This window comes from Typopeltis vanoorti, chromosome 12 (genome assembly GCF_054136105.1).
Source record: "Typopeltis vanoorti isolate ZY-2024b chromosome 12, IOZ_Tvanoo_1.0, whole genome shotgun sequence".
In the NCBI taxonomy this organism is placed as follows: Eukaryota; Metazoa; Arthropoda; class Arachnida; order Uropygi; family Thelyphonidae; genus Typopeltis; species Typopeltis vanoorti.
The window spans coordinates 88,259,102-88,278,685 of NC_143560.1; the positions used below are offsets into that span (position 1 = coordinate 88,259,102).

Here is a 19,584-nt window from a genome sequence, read left to right on the forward strand (position 1 = left end):
GAAAATTTTTTCCAGAATTTGGATTTCAGTTATGAAGCTTCCGTCTCTTCAATAAAACAATGAATACAATATAGCTATTTTTTCTCTTTACATTTTTTGTATATGAAATCAGAATAATGATGGCAATATCAATTTTTCCACTATCATCAGTGGAGTAATTCATTCTCCATTAATATAGTAGCTATAATCTTAATAGTAGAGGGTGATAATTTTCAAAAATTCGTGGATGCAATTTGAAAATAATATGAATCTTGTCATTATTACATTCCTATGCATTTGTTGATCATATATTAATACTGTCTACAAAGTATCTTAATTGTCCTAGATTTGAAGTCCTTCTTAAAATGAAATAAGCAAAACAGAAAAAAATTTGCTACAAGTAAAAAATAGGGTACACTTTTTGTTGCCTCTTGAAAATATGTGCAGACTTGTGAAAATTTTGAATTTTTATCTGTAAGAAAATACTCTATGAACAAATTGATGAGGATATATTTAAGACCATAATTATTGATATATATCATTTTAGATCAATATGAACTAATTTTAAATGCTTTCTTTACCTGTAATGCATTTTTGCATTGAATTTTCATTTAAATTTTATAGATCACACACGCTTGGGAGTTTGGGTGTTAGATGGCGATCCTTGGCACAGGAACTTGCTGAAGTTTGTACTAAATGAAGAGACATTTGTTCATACAACAGTACTATTAACAGCATCCATGACACAACCATGGAATATACTAGAATCTTTACAGAGTTGGGCTACTATTTTAGAAGAACATATAGATAGGCTACGAATGAGTCCTGAACTCTTAGATAAATGCCAACAAAAAGGTAAATAAATTTCTGATTTTCAAATGATTCATGACTTTCCAGTGATTATGGATGCTTAATTTATCTTTAAAATAAAGTTTTTTTTAATCTTGCAACACATGGCAGAACTCCAAGCACCATTACTTAATAACATGAATGTTGTGTGGATACCTTCCTTCAATGAATCCCTGGACTCCCTGGAGGTGTCAAATAATAATATCAGTGTGCCATTTAAGGGCCTTTTTAAGCATCATCTTGTTTTATTGAAATACACCAGAATGTGGTACAATTTGATATCATAATGAAACAAATTGTACACACAAAAAGTAATACATCAGTTAATGAAGTAGATGTGTTCCAGCTTTAGTTTATTATAAGATACTTCATTGTCACAGGTATAAGTACCATAACAGGAATCAGGATATGTGCCTACACTCAGGATATGTGCCTACAAAGTGTACACATTGTACCAAATACATTTATCATAATCAAACTCTTGACATGTACCCTTGTAGGTATAGCATTTATGATAGTGCCCTACATGAAAAGTTTACATCATGACTAACTTCCTATCATCATCAAATTCTTGACATGTAGCCTCAAGGGGTGTACCGGATATGATAGTACTACATGATAAACTTACATCACCACTAACTTCCTATCTACAATTTTCCTCCAAATCAATCTGCTACCTGTCAAAACTCCAACATGATCAGATCTTATAGTTCTGTTTTCTAAGGCACTTTTTACTGTATCAGTCCACCTATATCTTGGTCTTCCTCTGAGTCTTTTTTTCCTGCCAACCTGGCAGAGAACACTTGTTTTGCTAATCTTTCCTCTCCCATTCTGATTAAGTGACCATACTACCTGAGATTAGCTCTGCTAACAATATCAAGTTCTTTCCTATTATCCTCATTTTTATTATGATATTGCCATTGATGCCATCTTTCTCAAGACCCTCATATCTGGATTTCTAGTCTTTGGTCAAGTGTTTTATTTCTAACCCAGCTCTCAGATCCATAAGTTAAAATTGGCTTGACTAATTGACTAATTTCTCTCTTATTCCATATAAATTTATTCACTTGACTTCCTACTATATCAGCTTTGTTGATTCTGTTATCTATTTCCATATTTAACTTATCATCTTCACTAAAAATCTTACCGAAGTAGCTGAAATGTTTGACTTGTTTTATAGGTTCTCCATTCACAATGCAGTTGATATTTTCAATGCTTCTGCTTGTTTTCATTGTCTTTGTCTTGTTATTGCTGACCTTCATACCATATCTATTACAACAGTTATTCAATTTAGCCAGGGAATCTTGCAGACTTGTACTGCATTTATTTAGAAGTATAACATCATCTGCATAAAGCAAAGAACTGACATTAACATCTCCAATTTTGATATAAGGTTTAATACCACTTTCCTTCATAATGTGATCCATATACATAATGAATAACAGAGAGGATAATGTACATCCTTGTCTGACCCCAGATTTAACATTAAACTATCTTCCTGTACTTCCTTCAATTCTAATTGCACTTACAATTCAAATAAAGACAAAGTATTGCTTGATATAATGCCCCATCGACACCATACGACTGTAGTGTTTTGAATAGCTTTTCTCTTGGCACGTTGTCATATGCCTTTTTTCAGATCTACAAAACTTAAATACAGATCTTTGTTATATTCCCATGATTTCTCAGCTATTTGTCGTAAAGTGAAAATGTGATTCTGACAGCCTCTATTTAGCCTGAATCCAGCTTGTTCTTCACCAAGTTTCCCTTCCACAATCCTTCTCAACTGTTTCTCAAGTATTCTTACATAAATCTTACCAGGAACACTCAGTGGGAAATACTCACATTCAGTGTTATTTCCCTTTTTGTATATGGGTACTATGAGAGCTCTACTCTAATCATTTGGAATTTGTCCCTCTTTTCAGGCCTTTTGAACTATGAAGTGCAGCCACCGTAAGACTTTTATACCTCCATACTTGAGCATTTCTAGTCGAATATCATCTACTTCAGCTGCATTTCATGCTTTTGATGGGTTTTTTCATTACTACTAATTATAAAAAGTATTATTACTAACTTCCTATCAAGAAATCCCCCCCCCCCCAAATTAGTTTATTTGTCAAGACCCCAATATTGTCAGAGCTTATATTTTGGTCCTTTAAAATATTTCTTACTGTTACCAAGTTACCTAGCTCTTTGCCTTCCTCTGGATCTTTTTGTCCTGGCAAACACTTTTTTAGCCAACCTTTCCTCTTCCATTCTGTTTAACTGATGATACCACCTTTGATTGGTCTATGCTCATACGTTCCTAAACGCTAACAGCAATGTTAAGTTCCTTTCTAATCTCCTCATTTTTAATATGATGCTGCCATTGATACCATCTATTTACCCCTAATCTTTCTCATTACTTTCGTATCTGTTGTCTCCAGTCTTTGATCAAGTGTTTTATTTTTAACCAAGAGTTCTTAGATCCGCAAGTTAAAATTGGTTTGAATACAGTCTTGTATATACCTAGTTTAATATTTTGACTAATTTCTCTTTTATTCCATAAAAATTTTATTCAGTTGACACCCTACTACACTAGGTTTACTAATTCTGTTGTCTGTTTCCATAATTAATATGACATATTCGCTAAAAATTAGACATCTTCACTAAAAGAATAGCTAAAATGTTTTACTTATTTTATAGGTCTCCTATTCAGTATACAAGTTGATGTTTTCACTGCTCCTGCCTGTTTTCATAGTTCGTCTTTTTATTGCTGCTTTTCATACCAGATTTATTACATCAGTTATTCAGTTTGGTTAGAGAATCCTGCAGAGTCTGTACTGGATTTATTTAAGAGTTTAATATCTGCATAAAATGAAGAGCTGACTTTGAATATCTTGAGTTTTGTCACTTTCCTTCACAGTGTAATTCACATATATATAGATGATGAATAATAGTGAAGACAGTGTCTCACACCTGGTGGTAACATAAATCAAACAATCTTCTTGTACCTCCTTCATTTCTAACTGCTGACTTACAACTCAAATAAAGATCGTATTGCTCGATATAACGTCCCATTTATGCTATCCAATTGTAGCCTTTAGCTTTTCTCTTGTATCTTGTCATATGCCTTTTTCCATTTTTATAAAACTTGAATACAGATCCTTGTTACATTTCTATGATTTCTCAACTATTTGTAAAGATTGTGTTAAAGTGTGAAAACCTCATTCTGACAAACCTCTGTTTGGCCTTTTATTTGTTCTCCAGGTTTTCTTTCCACAAATTTTCTTAACCTCCTCTCAATCATGTATAGAAGGATTTTTATACAAAAATATCATATATACCGATTTTACTGGTAAACAAAATTCACTAAAAATACTTGTGGGTTGATAGAGAAATTTTCATATTTTTTAATTTGGAAATAATATTTTTGTATATTACTGGATATTGTCACCTCAAAGGGTTTTTGTAAAAGAACAAAGGAATATAAGTGTAAGATAAATTGTTTAAAGAAACCTCTTAGTCACCAGTAATTCTAGACGGATTAAAGTATTAACTAATGACCTGGGGCAACTGCAAACCTCGAAGGTCAACATTGCAAGGGGGTTTCCCCCCCTTAATGCAGCGACCGAAAAAAAAGGCGGTGGCTGCAGAATAACGTAATACCCAGGGGATTACTACGTAGCAGAACCCAAGGTCATCGGTAAGATATAAAGGGGGTTTGCTATGGCGACAGGGTTTTTTTTTAGTGGTTCCTTGGTCAGCGAGAAGTTTCGAGGTCACATGGGGTTCCGACCAGAAGTTACAGATTCCAGAAGTTGACGAGGTCCCGGAGTCGAGAAATACGATGTACGTTACAGCAGCAGAGTTTTGATAACATCTTGGGAAATGATTTCTAATTGCCATCGGAGACCTGCGTTCCAGATAGAAAATGCCGACTGGGGCAACTGTAAACCTCGAAGGTCAACATTGCAAGGGGGTTTCCCCACCTTAATGCAGCGACCGAAAAAAAAAGAAAAAGACCGAGAAAGCGACATGCTAAGATAAAAGGTTTTAGAAGAAATTAGATGTCGAGTTTTCATACCACCAAGATCCAAATGTTTGCCGATATTAAGAGGAGATCTCACGAAATCCCGGAGATGATATCCAAGTGCAGTACTAAAGTCGGAAGGTAATAGAAGGAAGTGATTTCAGGGATCATTCAGAAAAGACCAGACATCTGTTCAAAGTAAGAAAAATCTTACTTTGAACAGATGTCTGTTGATTTTTCAAATTTGTGAATGAAAGTGAGTTAGTTTTGGTTTTTAGAATCAGACAATTATCAAAAAAAAATAAGAAAACATTTTTTGTGAAAAGTTGATATTTTTTTGGATTAATTCACAAGTATGAGTTTACCCACTAGTACAAGCATGGATGACGTTGAGTTCTTTAGAACCATTAATCCCCAACAAGTATTTCCACAGTTTTCTGGAGAGGAGACTAACAACGTTTTGCCTTTTATCAGCTTCGTCGAGGAATTGGGAAAGGTTGGTAGATGGACAGACTTCCAACTTCTTATATTACTAAGAAGTAAACTAATCGGAAACGCCAAGAGTTTTCTGTACCCTTCACCTATTTTCAAAGATACCTTGGAATACTCCAAGTTTAAAGAGACCTTAATCTCCCAGTTCTCAAGGGTAAGAAGTTTGGGCCCCAATATCTGGAAATTACAAAGAAGTACTCAAAAAGATAAGGAGAACATGACTGAGTACTACAATAGATTACTGACCATTGCCAACAGTCTGAGCATCATTAATGAGGATAAACCTCACCTTGACTGGGCAGTGTTTCATCAGTTTAGGTTGGGGTAAAGCAAGAATTAAAAGAGACTGCTTATAAGAAGAAAATCATGAACTTGAAGAATGTTTCCTCGCTGTGGAAGAGATGCTTGGAGACATTCGTCCCGCATCTGTTAACAGCAGTATTAACGTGATTAAAGAGGCAAATAATTCCGTTTGTGAAGGTAAGAATGAAAGGGAATCAAGCACGTGTAAGGGCAAGACTACCAAAGATCGAAAGGATAGTGAGGGAGAAAAAGAAAGATCAGTCAACGTTAATCAAGTGACTGAAAATGAATTGAACATCCAAAAACAAGTAGGGCTAACAAACATAGAAGTACGTTCTATAATAAAACAAGAAGTTGAACGGTTACAACAGCCCTTAGTGGACTGTCTTGATGCTGTACTGAAATAGCTGGCGGCAGTAACTGTGAGGACCTCGGAATCAACTATACCTCAAGCAGAGAAAACTAATGAACAAGGAGACAGGAGGGAGCCTCCTAGATGTTTCAGTTGCAATAAGATTGGGCACTTAGCTCGCAACTCTATTAGTAACAAGAGACCCTCCAATAGAAATAATAGATATGAGTCTAGGTTTGTGCACACTCCTCATAAGTATGAAGGTAAACCATGGAGAAGAGGACAATGGAATCATGAACAACAAAAAAGGTCGAAAATGACAATTAAGGGTAAGGTGCAAGGATCGCATTGTGACATATTGTTAGATACTGGTTCCCAGGCCTCTGTCATAACAGGAGATTGTTTTCAAGAAATAAGATCCCGTGTATGGCGAGGCATTTCTAATCTAAGGAAACCGATCAGACTATCGGGGTTATCGACATCCAATGTTTATATGAACAAGAAAGTTAGAGTAAAAATATACTTACCTGAGTTTAATATGTGTGTTTGGCAGGAGTTGTTGGTCCTCCCTAGGACATCTCGCCCACACGTACAGATAATTTTAGGAACTAACTTTCTAGAGAAAATTTAAGTTGATAGATTTACTTAGAATTAAGAGAGAAAAGTTCTGTGTGGTTTACTGTGTGTTATTCTTTGGAGGAAGATTCACCTCCCACCCACGAATTTGGTGGTGCAGCTAGAAACTAAATAAATTTTCCAAATTCATTTGAGAATAAACACCAGTAAGTCAGACAAAGAGATTGGCTCCAGCCTGAGGCGATTTCTTTGTTCTGTAAGTTTTGCACACGTGAGCTTTTTATTTTTTGTGGCCATAAGTCAGAAGCATAGTAAAAGTTAAGAAGAAAGGTTTAAACGAGATAACTATAGTTTTTAGAAAGGTAAGATATAATTGAAGATTTGATAACAAATTTTAATAAGATAATAATAAAAATAATGACAATTTAACACAAGTATGTTTTCTTAAATGTTACCCATATTAACTAAAAGTTAGTTTATGTGGCAAGTTTCATAATGTAGTTCATGGCACTGATGCAAAGTAGAGCAATGGTGCCCAGAACATCCTCGTTTAAAGGATTTAACATAGGAATTTAACAATGTTTGCAAAATGTACTCTTTACTGAAAGTGAACGATCTTTGGTTCGAAAGCAAGCATGGTGAGAAAGTGTGTCAGAGGTGCAGGTTGGGTCAAGAAGTTGAAGCTGTGAACATAACAGGGAATGTGTGGGAAAATGTGCATAGAGAAGAAGTAAAGTGACAGAATTGAGAGAGGGAGTAAAAGTGATCAAAAAAATAGTAGCATAAAGTGTTGGCCATAAAAGAGAGAAGCACACTTACTTAGATAGCATGAAGTATGAGCTTGAGCAAATGCTGAAACATCTGGTGGGTAGCACAACTGAGGGGGGAAAAAATAAAAAAAGATAAAAAGAAGAGATGTGTGAAAAGAGAATGGAATGCTCAACAAAGCAAGAAAGAAAATGGAATGCTCAACAAAGCAAGAAAGAAAATGTAAAGTCTTGTATGGCAACTCCATGATAAGGGGTATGCTTCCTAGCTGCAAAGATGAATGATATTTGTGAGGCTATTAGGTTACTGAAGAGCAAACTGAAAGAGTTGATTATTTTGGCTGTAACAAATGATTTGAAAGAAAACAAGTGTTGTATTGAGAGAAGACATGAAAGATTTACTGAAGCAGCAAGAGAGAGAGAGAGAGAGAGAGAAGCATTCTTAAGAGTTGAGATAGTGAGTCTGTTGCATTGGTAAGACAGAGTGAGTTGAGGAGGTGGGCTATGATTTCGAATAATTTAACACATAGGTTATGCAGGTGGAATGATGTGGAGTTTGTGAATGTGTGGAGTGAATTTGATGGAACAATAATGTATAATAAGGTGAATGGGTTGTACTTGAACAGATTTCGTGTTTGGAGTCTGGAAAAAGTAGTGTTGAATGTAGTGAGATTGGAGGTGCAAAATCAGGAAAAATGGGAGCTATAAAGCTGCTGAGTGACTACAGATACCAGTGAGGCAAGTGAGTCAGAATGCACAAAAAATGCACAAGTTAGTACTGCTGGTAACAAACCAGAATGAGATAGTTAATATGAAGTGTAAAAATTACCATCGGTCTGGTATGTGTGTGGGGGGGGGGGGGGGCTGTTGTGCTTTATGGAATTTGACTCCCTTGTTCCAGAATTATTTGGAACAAGGAGGAGTTTTTTGGAATTAGCCGGTTCCTCTTGGCCACAAAGTTATTGCCAGCAATGAGACTTGGCTGATAGACAATTTAATTAGTGAGATAGAATGTGAAGGGTGTAGTATTTTCAGGGAGGAGTGGTATTGTTGATGATAGCTGATGAACTGCAAACAAAAAAAAAAGGGAACAAGTTCATCTGAAGGTCAGTGAAAATGGTGCGTTCAAGGCCATCTGGTGTGAATTTTGTAAAATAGTAACCAACTGTGACAAAACATGCAGTTAGTTGCTGCTTTAAACCAGAGGATGCAATGGACAGTATGCACTGGCAAATAAGCTCAATGAGTAGAGAATGAGTAATTATTATGGGGGGGGGGGTTCAACTATAGGAACATAGATTGGATGGAGGAAAGCACCAATGTGATGAAGGAAATGGAATTCATGTGGTTACTAATGAATTACCTGAGTTAACATATGATGGAGGTACCAGAGGTTTAAAAATGCTAGTAATTGTATCAGATTTGCATCAGGATGATCTTGTCATCAGTTGGTGAGAGTAAACACGTTGTCTTGACGTGGGAGGTGTCTGAAAGTATGGAATATTCTGTTAAGAGGGAGCAGAGTTATATGTGGAATTACAGAGCTAGTAAGTAAAACTCAAGAGACTGCTTGAAGCAATCCCATGGTATGAAAAACTGCAAGAGTTGAATAGTGCATGGGAGATGGTAAAGGAGTATTTGAGGAAAGTAATAGCAGTGGAAGATAAATGGAGTGGTAGTTAAATGGATAAACAGCATCATTAAGCAGGAATTACAAAAAATGAAAAAAATGGAAGGAATTCAAAGAGAAAGGTGATCAGCAGCCACGTGAGCAGTATAAAGCACAGGCCAGAAGGGTTACCAGTATGGTAAGGAAGGCAAATCAGCATATGACAGGAAATTAGCTGTGCAGGTAAAAGGTAATTGTAAAGAGTTACTTTTACTTGCCACATACCAAAAGAAGAATGATTATGGAAGAATAACTTCATGGTTGCTAATGGTAGGGAGGTAACTGAAGCAGATGCAATAGTTAAATTACTAAGTTATTACTTTACAAGGATATATCATCTGGGTAGAGATATTTCGGTAACAAGAAAGGCAAGGGCTGATGGAAATTGAGATAGATGAACTGCAGGTGCATACCAAATTACAGAACATTGATTGAATTCAGCTATGAGATTAGATGGTATATCAACATCGGTATTACGAGAAAGTGCAAGGGAATCGGTAATGCTTTGGCCACATTGTTTAAGTGTCAGCTCTGGGTTGGTCCCAACGAGGTGGAAAGAGGAGAAAATAGTTACATTGCATGAAGGGATCTCCAAGACTGAGATAGCAAATTATTGACTGATCAGCATCTTAGGAGTAGTGGTTAAGGTATTTGGAGAAGCTGGTTCAGGGAAAAATCCAAGAATGGGATACTATATGGTGTGTGTGTGGGTGGGGGGACAACATGGTTTCTTGTAAAGGGTAGGTTATGCCTCAGTTATTTTCTCACCTTTTATAATACAGTGACAGCTATGTTGATGAGATACCAGACAGTAATTTATTCAGGAATAGTCCATTAGAAGGCCTGTGACTGGTGGTTCGCTGCAGGGCTCTGTGCTTGAGCCACTGTTATTTAATTTGTACACTAATGATATAAGAAATGATCTGAGGGGAAATATTCAGTTGTTTACTAATGATGCAAAAGTTGGTAGAGCAAGTCAGTACAGATGATGCTAAAATTTTGTAGAATGATTTAAATAGCAGTATGGGCAAAGTAGAACGGAGCTCAGTTTAATGTGGCAAAGTGTATGGTTATGCATTTTGGGGTGGAAAGATTACCAGCTATGTACCATATTGATGGACCTTTACTCCAAGAAATTTATGAAGCTGGGGATTTGGGGTGTTGGTCAATAGGGAATTTAAGTTTATAGTGCATGTTGTAAAAGTGACTAAAGCAGCTCATCAGATTACTCTTTTAGTGAAGAACACCTTGATGAGTACAGATAAACAGATTGTTATGCCTTGATATATACCCTTGATAAGACCCTATCTGGACTATTATGCACTAATCTAGTCACCTGGAAATATTGGGGATGTGGCATAGGTGGATGGAGAGGATCCACAGGTGAGTGCCCAAGACTGTGGCAGGTCTGTGGAATGCTCCCTATCCTCATAAGGAGCATGAGTTGGTTGACAGGTAGAAATGGAGTGATATGATTGAGATATACAAATTGCTGAAAGGTTTTTACAAACAGGCTTGATATAGAGGACATTTTTCAGAACATGTCTGGGATTTATCCCTGTAAATTGAGCAAAAGTTTTCTTAGCCAGTGTTTGAGGACTAGATTTTTTGCTTAGAGAGTGATGAATGAGTGGAGTAGGTGGCCATAGTCTGTTGTAGGCACTTGTCAGTGAATGAATTCAAAGCAAAGAATTGATAGCCTGTATAATAGTAATGATAATAATAATAATATTTGTATATTTGAATGTACAGTTCACTTTTGAACTACTCAACTTTGATACATTTTTCTTACATATTTTTCTTTTCGTTGTGAAGTTCATTTTTATCTTGCTCAAAACTAGAAGTAATCACTTTCTTCTTCAAATTCCTTGTATTCTCTTAATCTTGAACCTGTGTGAAGATATTGTGAAGATATCTTCTTTTCTCCAAATTTCCTCCAAACTCTACTACATGTTTGTTATTTATTTCCCTTCTCTGCTGTTTAGATCTTCAACAAGAAACTTTCTTTGTTGACTGCCTTTTCTAATGACTGTTGTCATTAAAGAATCTTGGTAACTCGGATCACAACCTCATACAAGTCTCTTTTGCCAAAGGACACGAGACTGAAAACAACTAGTTCTCATGTCCTTTGGCACTATAAAAGCACCAAATGGGATAACCTCTGTGACTTCATCCCCAAAAATCAAATCGTATATCACATAAAAGAAAACTTTGCACAAGTCAAGTAGAACAATAAACTCAGTGTATTATGAAAAATAACGCTGAATTACCTACCTGAATGCTTCTTCAAAAATGCATCTAAGGTTGACTGCTTCCTTTTTTTTCTTATGATTGTGTAGCATTAGATAAACACTACTTAGAAAGAAGTCCATCTGCTTGGTAAAGAGTGTAGTGTGATTTGTTGCTCCATAACCAGCTTTCCAAGCTTCCATGTCCCACTGTACACACTCTTGGCACCACTGAAGACAGTGCTGCATATTGGTTTGGGTCATTTAGGGCTTGAATCTTGCAATACTACCAAGAAAATCAATGTTGTACTTGGTTCTAAATGTGCAAATTTGTATTTTAGTCGATGCCCGGAACTCCTCATTCAACATGTTAGCTGACAAATGGCGGATTTTACATATTATCCTTCATAGCACCCTGCAGTCATGTTAGTGAGTGGCGGGTCGTCCACTGCCATTCCATATTAGTATGGTATCATTGATTATTGACCTGGGATGGCCCAATTTGTCAACAATTTGCTGAACAGATAGGCCTGCAGCATGCATCCTATCACAATGCCTCTTTCAAACTCCATCAGTTTCCTTCTCCCAACCATTTCACCTTGATACAGTTGCACTGACTTGAGAGCATCGTATTCCTCGAATTTGTACCAGATACAAACATGACTTGTTACATGGCACGATGCACCTTGCCCTTGGGGGTGCCCATTGACTTCTTTACTTTGTTTAAAATGGATTTCTTCACTAGGCAGCTTCTTCCAAAATCAGGATCATTTTCTGATAATAAATCTAAATCATGAGCGATTTAATTTAAAGAATTAGATAAGATCTCATTTGTTGATATATTCTCTAGGGAATCTGTCATTTTCTGAACTTGTTTTGCCTCTTGGAGTTCCTTGTTCATTAATCTCTCACCATAGCTATTAGTTAAGTTCTAAAGCCTATTGTCTGTGTGATTTTGAAAAACGTCTGTGCTAATTTCAAGAATTTCAAATTCTACTCCATGACATTCTTTAACTGTATTGGGCTACACCTGTCACCAAGCACTTAAGACACTGATCTATTGCTTTTCCCTAGGATTCTTTGATATGAATGATAGCTATCATAATGTCGTAATTTTTCCAGAAGTCTTTATTAACTAGTTGATAATAAAGCCTCATTAGCCTCAGTCAATTGACTAAAAGTGCATGATAGATAGTAGGCCTTAAAGGCTGCCATAACCTCTTGATACATTGGTTATATAGTTATGATTAGCAGCAGAAACATCACTTTCACAGGATTGCAGCTAGCCAATGTAATTAGATTGAGGTCCAAATAATGATAATCATGGATGCTTGCAGCCAGGTGCTTAGCCAATCTTATTAAACCATAGGGGGGAGGAGCAGTTGTTATTAGGTTTTAGAACAAACAGTGGGAGTTGAAAATAATATATAACAGGATTAATGGGATGGCGATGATGAATGTGAATTGTCATAATATGGTCAAGATATGTGACCTGGGACCTATTTCATTATGCTTTCATATAGTTTCAGCTATAAAATCTCTCATTTTATACATTATATATTTATACATTGCATTTTTAGTATATATACCTGAATCAGTTTTTTATATTGCTAGTTAGTTTTTTTATAAGTCTCTATTAGTCTTGTTCTGATGATGCTAGTTAAAATTTTGAATCTTGTCTGCTAATAAATTTAGTTCATTATTAGTAAACTTTCAAACCTCCTATCGTTAACTATATTGGGCTAAAAATACTAATGATGCTATGGAGCTGCCAGTTTTCAGTAGTTTGTAATGAAATGTGAATTGACTAACAGTAAATACAATATATGATTTATACAGTGCAGTAGAAATAACAAATGGAGGAAATTGCTATAGCATTTATTATTATTATTGTTATTACTTGACACCTCCAGGGAGTCCAAAGACTCATCAAAGGAGGGCACCTACTCTATAACTCTGTCTTCACCACTACAACTAACCGCAACTACACCAATGCCATCTACTGCCCATCACCACCATCAGTATTTCCACAGACAATCACAAACATCCATGCCCACTTTGGAATTCGAACCCACAACCTTTTGGCTGGAGAGCGGATACGCTAACCACTCAGCCAACCAGACTGCCTGAGTTTAAATTTAAACCAAACATGAGAATAATCCATGAGTGAGAGGTGGTTTCAAAAGAAAAATTTGAAGAAATACACCACTGATAATAATAAAGTATAGGAATGTGCTGACTTATGATTTGGCTGAAGGATTGCATATTCAGCACAAGCATACTGAATTAAATTTCATAAACGAATATTTTGAAAAAAAAAAAAATGGAAAAAAAAAAAAGAAATACACTCGTTAAAATTAATAAAAAAAAGTTTTAATCAGTGTATATATTTTGTTCAATATATTGAACAAAATATATACACAAAATATATGTTCATAATGTTTAGAATTTAATGTTGTATGCTTTGTCCAAATTGCAGAATGAAGAAAGATTGAAAAATGTGTAATATTTTACTTAACCATATAACCATATGAAAATGCAAAAAATTAAAAGAACTATCCTTATTTCATAACCGAATGTAGATATAGAATCTTGGAAAGTTTAAAAAAAAAACACCCACACAGGTTATCTGAATGCAACCCATTGCATCAGAGTTGCCTTAGCCTGCACTACTTAAAAGACACTGTCCGGTCACCCATGTATTTGCCTTCTATTAGTGCCTTCTTCAATTGAAGTTTTGATGGCCTGATAGCTGTTTCATTTCAAACTGTTGGTTCTCATCAGAGATCAGACAGAAACCTTAAGAGAACTAAAACTCTTATTCAATATCAAAGCAATCCTATGTCAGAGTTATATTTTTCATGAGCGATCAGTGTGTACGAATAATTATCACAGAAGAGCCTCAAAGTCTTCATTTCAACATTGCAAAATATATATATATACACTAGGGGGATTCCCCCCCCCCTCCAAAGTTTGGGACTGGTAGTCCGGTTCTCCTTGAATTCTGATGACTTGAATTTTCAAGACTCGACACTAAGGGAATTGACTAACAATGTGAATTGAAATGTGAGTTATCAAAACGTTTCAAATAACTTGACAAAAAATGTTACAAAAAAAGGCTTATCATTTTATATAGGGTATATATACTAGGGGGCTCTGGCCCCTGATGCCTACAGTACCCAACCCCCCCCTATGTTCCAGACTGGTAGGCCGATTCTCTTTGAATTCTGATGACTCAAATTTTGAAGATTTGACACTCAGGGTAGCCCCTGAGTTTCAAAAATTTTCGAATAACTTGACAAAAAAAAAGCTTCTCATTTTATATTATAGGATATATATACTAGGGGGGGCTCTGACGCCTACGGTGCCCAACCCCTGTGTTCCGGACTGGTAGGCCGATTCTCCTTGAATTCTGATGACTCGAATTTTGAAGACTCAACACTCAGGAGCCCCTGAGTTTCAAAACATTTCAAATAACTTAACAAAAACGTTACAGCCTACGTCTGTTTCCAATTTCAGCTTATCATTTTATAGTATAGAGTAGATAAAAGCATGAATCTTTATATATCTCCTATGTCTGTTATTTTCCATTGCTGAAATGTAGACTTTTAGGCTCTTCTGTGATAAAAAATGAAAATAAAATTTTTGCTATTCTTAAATATTATAAAACTGACAAATATTAAATAATAAACACTAAATATGAGATAATCTTGAATGACAGGCAATATCAAGTACAGTGAAGTGGCCAAATATCAGAATGGGGAACTGGACAGTGAGACTTATTTGTGCTTATAGTCCAACAGAAGGTTCTACCAAGGAAGAGAGCCAAGAGGCTTGAATTAGTATGATACTGAAAGAATATTATGGATCTATCCATATTTTATAGCTAACGGTAGAAAGAAACTTCAGGTTTCGAAATTTTTTCCAGAGCTTATATGAACATAAACTCTCTGGTAATTTTCTAAACTTAAAATTTTTCTATATTTGGCTATAAAATACAAATATTTATGATATCCTCTATTGTTTTATTCACTTATTCAAAAGTAAAATCTCTGTGTGCTATACTTTAAATATTTGATTATGCACCCACCTAGAGTTCACTTATGATGAATTTAAACTTTTTGGCATAGGAATCCTTTTGTTTATTTAACAGAGAGTTTTTTTTTTTTTTTTTTTTTTTAAAGGTTTCTGTATGGTCTGTGATGAATGAACAGTTTGAAATACATGTAAGGCCAGTGAAATCTGATCAGTCCACTAATAAAAGGTGAATATGCATGCTCCTGGGAAGAGTTCATTTCTTTTAAATACTGTAAGTCAAGGCATCTCTGAATACCAGAGCTTATGAGAACACAACCTACAGAAAGTTTTGAAGCCAAGTTTCTTTTACATTTGGCTATAAAATGTGATTGGATCCTCCATTTCAATATAATATAACTGTCATTAAATTTTATAGGGAACATTTATTTAAATATACAATACAACATAAAAATCAGAAAAAAGTATTCCACTTCCTCAAATAAAATGAAAACATTAATGGAACTTTTAGTTTAAATATGAAATATAGAGAATAATTATGGATTTATTAATAAAAATGAATTCATGATAAATTATGATGTAGGAAAAGGAATTTTTTTGGATTTTGTAAGAAGTCTGTCTGCTTTTTTCATAAGTATTTCCAGCTTATGAAAAAAGCTCTTTTAATGAATACACTAGTAGCTAGTGCTGAAAGAAATTTTCTCTAAGAAGTGTACTGCAAAAACAAACAAACAAAAAAAATGCTCATTGACTGTGGAAATCTATTTTGGGCAATTGTGTATGGCTTGTTATCCAATCCAATTTAATCATTTCAGCCCTAGTTTAATGCAAATCTTTTGCTTTGTTATCTATATTCCTTTTAAGATTATTACTTAATATCAAATAACTTGTTTGTTTTGGTAGATTTAGTTTAGATTCTGACTGCTTATCTGTTCTAACATTGTTTTGATATTTCACTTTCATTTTGTTTTACAAATTCATCACTGCTTGTGTTTTTACATGATTAATCATAGATATGTACTTTCTTTTTCCTATATCACCCAAATATTTTATTTTGTGAGTGTTTTACATGTTGCAAATTTTGAAACTTCATATAAATCATAAAACTTCCAAATATTGCTTTTTTATTATTCATGCCCTAAACTGTATTATTTTTTCAATATTTTAAAACAGATTTCAATACTTCAAAATATAAAGAACTTTTAAGACTACATAATATAAACTAAAATAAAAGCACCAGAGAAAGTGCAAATGCAAAACCTTTGTATGCAGAAGACAAGGAAAGCCTTTCCTGATTCATTGCCTTTGTTAGGACACATGTAATAGGAATTTTTCTGCTTTGCCCAGTCAAATACTAATCAAAACTGAATATTCGGCACATCCCAATTAAGTACTCACTTGATTTCTGCTCAGGCATGACATACTGCATAAAAATCTCAGAAATTCAAATATGCATTCAATATTTAGAATGTTAAATACATGTCTTACTAATGATAAAAAAGTCTAGCCATTATAAAGGTATGCCATCTGCATTTCATTAAAATTTTGAAATTTGAAAATATGTTATTACAATAAGTTAAAGTATTTCAAGTATTATACATGAACCTGTGATCTTCATAAATTAGAGCAGAAGCTATTACATGACTTTTAAAGTTTTATTTTGTGCAACCATTGAGCATGCACTAAGAGACTCGAGATAAATAACTGTAATTCCACAGCAGGGAATTCACACTTATAATTAAGGAGGAGGGGAGTCATTTACACTTATGTAAATTTAAATCTTAATTACTTTGAGATATTAAAGATGCTAAATTCAAGATATTAGAAGTGTAAAAACATGATTTTGAAAATCACGTTTTCACTCAGTTTGAGTCCCCACATGAACACATTGCTTTTGATTGAAAATAGGACAAGGTAATTACATTATATGAGGGTTAAACTGGGACAGAAACAACCAATTATAGCTTAGTATCTCTGGAGTGGTCATTAAGGAGTGCTGTAAATGGTAATTTAAGACAGATTTCAACACTTCATAATATAAAGAACTTTTAAGACTACATAATATAAACTAGATTTCTTGTTTATAATATGAACAAGACTTATCTTAATGATAAGTCATGGTTTAGCTATTTGCTTGTGTTTTATAATCGACTGACTACAGAGTTGGATAAGGGGAATGCATATATCACATTGCTTTTGGATTTTGCTAAGGTAGTCAATAAGATTTTATACTGCAAGTTATTATACAAGTAGCATATGGAGTACTGATTCTAAGAGATGCAGGGTTACCATTGTAGTACCACAAGCTTTTATACTCGATTCATCATTGCTTCACTTGTATATCAGTGATTCACCAGTGTTGGTCTGGATACTAATATATAATTATTTGCTGATGAATGCAAAATTTGGAAGGGTACTGAATGATATTTCTAATCAAACTGAGGAAATGTCTTCAAAGTTTTGAGTAATAGACAAAATATGATGATTTATGGTTTTTAATGGCATAATGACAGCAAAAGTAATAGACAAAAGAGAATCTATATGTCAAGAACTTATGATTTTGTAGTTCTCTCCTAACAGCTCTGGACAGTTAGGAGGGATACTGAGGGTCATCTTAAAACCTGAGAGAATGTCGTTAGGAAGCATGTGTTCTTCTCATAGTATGTGTATGTGGAGTGAGCTATCAGTGAATGTTGTGAATTTGACTAAACATATTGTAGCTATGTTTAGTGAATGCTTTTAAACAATGCAGCATTTAAGCATCAGGTGACTTAGAAGAGACCCTCCCTTGAGTTCTTGACTTCCTGGAGAAGCCTGCATAATAATAATAATCACCATCATTTTCTGTACTCTCTAAAGGAGTATTCTCAAGGAGTGTACAGGATATTTTGATAGTATCAATATAATTAAGTTTACATCATTATTAGCTACTTATTAACAGTTTTCTTCCATGTTAATCGTTCTCTGGTTTCTGGTATGGAGAAGAAAGGTTAGCAATGTATTGTTCATTTTTGGTTACCTACTGAGGCATTGTTAATTGCATTAATTCACCTTGATCATGGTCTTCCTTAGTCATTTTTCCGCCTTCATGGCATCAGACACTTGTTTTGCTAAACTTTCCTCTCTGATTCTATTTAAAAATTGGAGAGGAAAGGTTAGCAAAACCTTACATATTTTTGAATGCTAACGATGTCAGGTTGCTTTCCAATATCTTTATTTTTTAATATGATTCTAGCATCGATGACATCTGTTCACTCCTATAATTTTACCTGAGTGTAGTCTGCAGTCTTCAATGAAGTATTTTATTTCTAACTTAACTTTCTGATTCATAAGCTTAAATCAGTTTAAATGCCATATTGTATAATGCTAGTTTAGTGTTGATTAATTTCTGTCATATCCATGAAAATTTATTCCTCTGGTTCCCATTACTATACCAGCTATTCTCTTATCTGTTTCCATGTTTAATTTACTTTCTTCACTAATAATTGTGCTTATTTCGATTAAATGTTTCACTTGTTCTGTAATTTTATTTTTAGAATACACTTGTTTTTCGTGTTCTTGCCAATTTTCATAGTTTGATATATTCGATTTAGTTAAAAGCTTAAAAGTCCTTGAAAAACCATAATGGATTTATTTTAAGAGTTATGCATAAAACAAAGAGCTGAGTGTAATATTCTTATTTCGATATCATTCTAATGCCCTCTTCCCTCATAATATATATATATATATATATATATAGAGAGAGAGAGAGAGAGAGAGAGAGATACACACACAGTATAAATATGATTGAACAAAAGCAGATATATGCATCATTGTTATCCACCTTATTTTACATTAAACCATCTGTGATTCTGACTACTGACTTACAGCTTAAGTATAGGCTATATATATTGCTTTTGTGTAATGTAAAAGCTTTTCTCTTGGCATATATGACTTTTCTACAAAATTTACAAATCTTAAGTACAGCTTATAGAAAGAGAAATCATTCCGATGATTTCTCAACTATTTGTCTTTAAATGAAACTGAAATGCTTCTATCTAATGATGTCATCTCCCAATCCACATGAATAGGATCAGTGTGGATCTCTCACTACTGCAGTATGTTGCAGTAATGGAGGAACAAAGTGTTGAAAAATCAAGATTGAGGTACTATTCCTGTTTTTATTGTACGTTTTCAGTTTGGGTACCATATGAAACTCATTTTTCATAGGAAATCTAGATATAGTAATAACATGCACAATTGATGTTGTGTGACTTAACACACAAAATAATTCACACATAAAAGCATATGCTTTTATGCTTGTATTACAGTTTCTAATGTTT

At 34.4% G+C, this 19,584-nt stretch overlaps 1 protein-coding gene across 1 annotated transcript in view; it reads left to right on the forward strand.

The window, feature by feature from the left end:
• Dlic (dynein light intermediate chain) overlaps positions 1-19,584 on the forward strand; it is a 225,422-nt gene that overhangs the window by 48,217 nt on the left and 157,621 nt on the right. Inside the window, exon 4 of the mRNA XM_090401278.1 lies at positions 604-834. Within this exon, the coding sequence (XP_090257404.1) occupies positions 604-834 (231 nt within the window). The remainder of the gene's footprint in view (positions 1-603; positions 835-19,584) is intronic.